The sequence below is a fragment of the Sinocyclocheilus anshuiensis genome, unplaced genomic scaffold (genome assembly GCF_001515605.1).
Source record: "Sinocyclocheilus anshuiensis isolate Anshui unplaced genomic scaffold, SAMN03320099.WGS_v1.1 scaffold87, whole genome shotgun sequence".
NCBI classification, from domain to species: Eukaryota; Metazoa; Chordata; class Actinopteri; order Cypriniformes; family Cyprinidae; genus Sinocyclocheilus; species Sinocyclocheilus anshuiensis.
Window position 1 is genome coordinate 967,108 of NW_015549609.1, and position 6,073 is coordinate 973,180.

Here is a 6,073-nt window from a genome sequence, read left to right on the forward strand (position 1 = left end):
TGTTCTGAAGCCGTTCCATAGTTTAATGTGAAGTATAGATGAATGTTTAAGTCAAGCTGACGTAAACTCTTCTCCTTGCTGCGTCTGTCTGTCATTCTCCATTCAGCGTTCAAATTGTGTGTCGCGTTCGGTTACTACAGTCAAAACAATGAAACTCTCTTTAAGAGCACACAATAACTACGATTTAAAACTGTTAAAAGAAAAGGCTCAATAAAATATCACACAGATATAATACACTATGCAGCAATATCTCTTCCCTTTTTTATGCGGAGCGCTACGTGCTGTGACTCCGTGTTGCTTCAAGCACATCATTCTGTGCACGGGATGCACATAAGCGCTTTGTGCCGCTCTGTATTGGAGCCATACATACCCTTTCATATTATACTTTTGTGCAATGAAAGATTATTAATAGTCTTTTTTGTTCTGTTCTATCTATCATATGTTGCTGCCTTCATTACTGTGCTATGCATTTAAAAGAAATGTCTTTTAATTTTATAATATATATTTTATATATAAATATATTTACTTGTGTGTTCACAAATGTATTTTACAACAATACAAAGAGCAATGTGTAACATTTTACCAGATTTAGTCCCACACTTTTTAACTTTTATTTGTTCCCCACCAAATAATGTTGTTTCACTAAATGTTTAGATTTTATAGAATTATTGTGTACTCATGATTTTTATACCCTTTCACTTATATTTTGCGCAATGAAAGATTATCAAAAGTCTTTTTTGTTCTGTTCTATCTATCATATGTTGCTGCCTTCATTACTGTGCTATGCATTTAAAAGAAATGTCTTTTAATTTTATAATATATATTTTATATATATATATATATTTAGGCTACTTGTTTTTCATGAATGTATTTTACAACAATACAAAGAGCTTAAATTTTGCTAAATTGAGGCTTTGCACCTCCACATAAAAAAAAAGAGCTAATCACATGGCTGAAAACTGAAATTGAAAAATATATTAGTCACTATTGGATTACTTAATAAATACTAAAAATATACACTAAAATAGTTCTTATAAAATTAAATAAATATTAAAACAGCTTGCCATATATTGAAACACTGTGTTCTGTTCCATTCCGCTGCATCTAGCTGTTTATGAACGCAGGAACGCGTTGTGTGTGAACAGCACCTCTGTGTGTGACGTGATAATGCCACGGCCATTATCTTCGCAATACACCTCACATAATACGCCTACAGGAAATATGCCCGTCATTATGTTCAGCCATTGTAACAGATAATCAGAACAAAATTAGATGTCAGTTGCTTCCTCCTGCTTGTGAGTGAATAAGCAGAGTTACCTTGCTGAACTAACAATGCTTTCCCCCCTATTGTTAGACCACTGTATTCTTATAGTCATACTATCTTATCTAGTTACTCTTATCTATTTGAAAAATACATTTTCATTATTCACAGCATTAGGATCCAATGCAATGTTCTCATTTATCAATATGAATAAATGTCAAATATGTAATTATTATATTAATATTTATATCACATGTACAGTAAACCTTACTTGACAGATGAGTGCAGATAGAGACAAGTAATAATGCTGACGCATTTGAGTAGAAAGATGATTAATGGTAAGTCAGCTTGTTCTTTAGATTAAAGACGTTTAGCTTAAAGGTCTTTATGCTGATTATTATTACAACATTATTTAAATAAGTATAAATCAGAGGTGATTTAGCAATGATCTTTTGTTGATAGATATTATTACAAAACATTAATGAAATAGGTAAACAAAAATGCACAAAAAAGGTTTATAAATAGTAGAAATGGGTCATAAAAACTCTCTGTTCGGTTGAGTATGTGATTAGAAAGGTTTGTAATGATGAGTCAGTGGTGATCTAATGATTTTTAGACAGACTTATTTGCTGTAATTGATTGCACTAGGTGGATTATACAATAAATGAGATTTATTCTTTCATAAAAAGTAGCAGACAGTTTTAATATGTGTAATAATTATATTATATTATATTGTATTATTATATTATATTTTATATTTTTTTTACAGAAGAAAGAAAGTCATACAGGTTTGGAACAATTATGAGGTTTAATAATAATATATATTAATAATATATTTTTTATTTGATTATTATTATTTAACAGGTTGTTCCAAACCTGTATGACTTTATTTTTTCTGTGGAACATAATAGTAATAATTATTTTATTTTATTGGAGAAAAAAAAATCAAGTTTGGAACAACAACTATTATTATTATTATTATTAATTTATTTTTTTAAATGTATTAATTAAATTGTTATGGTTTTTTATTATGAATGAATCGGTTGTTCCAAACCAAGATTACATACATACATACATGCAAAAATAAATAAACAAACAAACATATTATTATTATTATTCTGTGGAGCATAATAATAATAATAATAATAATAATAATAATTATTATTATTATTATTATTATTGAACACATTGTTCTAAACCTGTATTACTTTCTTTCTTTATTCTGTGGAACCCAAAAGAAGTTCAATATTTAGATTTCTTTTTGGCCTTAAACAAAAGGTTATTTTAGACACCCTGAGCTGCTGATGCCAGTAAGTATTGGTCAGAGCATCATCAGAAATAGATTTCACCAGCCTTACAAATGACATGTCATCTCCGAAGTGGTCTCGACTTGCACATCTCTGCAGGCCCTGGGTAAATTTTTTTTTTGTTTGTGCCCCGGGTAAATATTTGCACCGGCGTAGTTTGCTGCAAGCAAAATCAAAGCCTGGTGTCTCTCAAACAGGCTCTGTGTTGCAGGGTGGAGTCCCGACAGCCACCAACTTGTGGTCACCAAGGCATGATTTCCTACGACTGATTTGGACTCTAAAACTCTTTATTTGGCCTTATTTCTAGAAGGCCATAATTTCTCTAAAGAACACAAGCAACATCTAATCTAGACTTTTCTCCTCAGCGTAACATGAAGAGGAACGGCAGTCGAGGCTGCGTGACGCGGAAGACGCGCTTCGGCTCTCGAGAGCGGGACTGGCTGAAGGGCGACGCTCAGCGAGGCTGTGTGTGTCTCTACGGGGCCTCGGAGCCTCAGCCTCCAGCGTCGGGCCCCCAGACCTCCACCAGCGCCCAGCCGGACCTGAAGCTGGTGCTCTGCTCCACCAACACCACCGCCGAGGAGCTGTGTGCTCAGAGAGACGTGCAGGGCCTCTACCTGCAGCTGCACGGAGACTTAATCAGGTAACACAGATGCAGAGATAGATGCTCGGTCACCCAGCTGTAATTTTCTGGCTAGACGAGGTCTTGTCTCGATAATAATCCTTATCAGACTCGCGCTGTGGAGCAGTCGGGCCAGACACACACACACACACACACACGCACACACACGCACACACACGCACACACACGCGCGCGCGCACACACACACACACACACAGGTCAGGGTGTTTATCTGAAATGACAAGGTGAATATCAGACCCTTATCGTTTACAAATGACTGGTTACGTGAATTGTAGAGTTAGTCCTTCATTTGCACCTTTTGATATTTTTTATGTTAATGATCCTTCAGGATATCATCATCATAAACATGTTCATCTTATCTCAGAGTTTGACAGTAAGGATAGCCTGATGTGAGAGAGCTTACCCTTGTAAAAAAGAAGTGCACTTAATTGTATTGAACGTGCATTTGCAGTGTACTTCAAATCAAAGTATATTTTTAACAAACCGCATTTGCAGGTAATATAATATTTATGACATAAAAGGCCACTTGAGTGTACTTAAACACACTTTAATGACTTAAGCGTTTGTTAACACTCTTAAGTGCACTTTTAAAAAGTACACTTTGTAATGTCAAATTAAAAGTCATACATAACATACTAAAGCACATGTAAAGTATGTAAAATTTTACATGTAAAATTTTAATTATAGTGTGTTGTTCAGTATTATATTTAAAGTTAATATATTTTCAATAAAAATTTCAATTTGAAATGACATTAAAGTATATTTTAGTTTACCATAAATGATTATCAGTACATTCAGAAGTACACTATAACCAAAATAAGTAATTAAGAAACTACATATAAAAATGTGGGTTAAAAACACTATCATTGACTCATTGCATTTAATATAAATATAAACTACAATAGTTAAATTTCATTTAATTGCAATTATTATGCAATGAAGTGTCCAAAGCATTTAATTAAATTCACACTTAAGCATATTCTTTTAAAGTATATTATTTCTGTAATAAGTACTCTCTTTTTTTTTTTTTTTTAAAGCGTGCTTAAGTGTGCTTTTCTCCACAAGGTTATGTTCATTGTTCAGAAATATACCATGCAAACGTAAACTCTTGGTTTTCTGTGATGATGTGAATGTTGTTGTTGTTGTGGGTCGATCTTGATCTTGTTGGCTAACACGGATGAGATTTGTCAAAATTGTGAGAATGATTTGTTGTATTGGAAGCTTTGGTTACAAAATGAAAATTAGAATGAAAAAATTATAAACAAATCACCATATGCCATTGTTTTCCGGCTCAAGTGTGTTTGAGAATTTATAGCTGTCACGGAGTTACAATAGAGCTGCATAATTTCAACCTAAAAACCTTTCATTGTAGCTTCGTGTTGTAAAGACAGTTTATTAAAATATATAGTTTATGTATACATTCCATTTAAAGCAGCACTATGTAACCTTTTCTGTGTTCAAAATTTGCAAAATGTATATAATGAGCGAGTACATCATGAATTCATCTTCCAAACCCGCAACCATATGTTGGTGTAAAAAAAGTTTTAAAAACAAATTCTAATGAGGCAAGTGAAAATATCGACAGGACAAGTTTTTTTTTTAACTCTGGGTTTGCTGTACATTTTTGTAAAAGGGCTGCACAGTTTTGCTAAATTGTTTTTGAATTATATATCAGTATGTGATTATTTTTAAAGGGGTCATATGATGTTGCTAAAAAGAACATTATTTTGTGTGTCATATGACCCCTTTAAGTCTAAATATTTTTAGACTCAGAAAAAAAATGTAAAATGATTTCACTGTAAAAAATTTTTTTTAAATCAAGCATTTAAAAATGTTTAATTTTTACAGTACAACTGTAATAGTCTTAATTTCTTCATTTTTGAATGTTAAACAAATGTTGACAGAATTGTCATTTTTGAGTGACCTATCCCTTTAAAATCCTGATTTCCCAAAAAAAAAACACATTTTGAAAACAGTATGAACATTAGTAATAGTGTCTTAGCAACCGCTAACGATAAGTGCACAAGAGCAAAACACCAGAATATGCAGGCGTTTGCAACACTCCCTGTGCTCTCGAGGCGGGTTTGTGCTTTCCTCTGTGTGTCTAGTGTCTGCAGTGTCTGTGGTGGTTTTAAAGGTGTGCCTGACAAAAGAGAGAGAAGCAAGTCATGCTTTCCCCTCTCTCTGCCCTTCTGGGAATGACTGGGCTGCGGCTGAGATGGCTGAAATCACATTATTTCGCAGGAAGCAGTCCAGCTCTGAGCCGAGGTAAAGCCAGGAGGCTAAGCTGAATTAGCTGTGAGGAGGCTGCTCATTAGAGCAGCTCACAGGGACATCTGCTGATGTGTGTGTGTGTGCGCTTTCTACCCTTGTCTACTATTTATTTCACTTCAGGTAAGCCGCAAGAAACCATTAAATCCCTAAAGTGTCCTTGTCAGCTGCACTCTGCCTCTCAAAGCAAAGAGCAAAGCTGGGGCAACCGCAGAGCCAGGCTGCATGATCACTCAAAATAAACACTAAAGCACGATATGGCTTAATGTGATTTATCAATTGCAAAGGCTGTGATTAATGAAATAAAGAGATGCACTGCGTGTTTCAGAGTGAAGCGTGGCACTGTGTTCATTTAGATGTGAGCAGCTCATAATCTGCCGCTGTTTTCAGCGTCTCAGAGCAGCTTGATTGTTTCACAGTAAATGTTGCTCCACACAAACCTCATCTCTGGATCTGCTCTGAGTTTGGGACACATTTGTGTGCATTTGGGGATGTGACATGCATCTTTCCATACTACATCTTTGGTTAGCTGGGCCAGTGTGTGTTGTGATTGGTTAGCTGGGCCAGTGTGTGCTGTGATTGGTTAGCTGG

General features: G+C 34.6%; 1 protein-coding gene across 1 annotated transcript in view; it reads left to right on the top strand.

Annotated features, from left to right (window-relative positions):
- Positions 1 to 6,073, top strand: part of LOC107659136 (PH domain leucine-rich repeat-containing protein phosphatase 2-like) — a 65,760-nt gene that overhangs the window by 1,937 nt on the left and 57,750 nt on the right. The window contains exon 2 of the mRNA XM_016447969.1: positions 2,934 to 3,211. Within this exon, the coding sequence (XP_016303455.1) occupies positions 2,934 to 3,211 (278 nt within the window). The remainder of the gene's footprint in view (positions 1 to 2,933; positions 3,212 to 6,073) is intronic.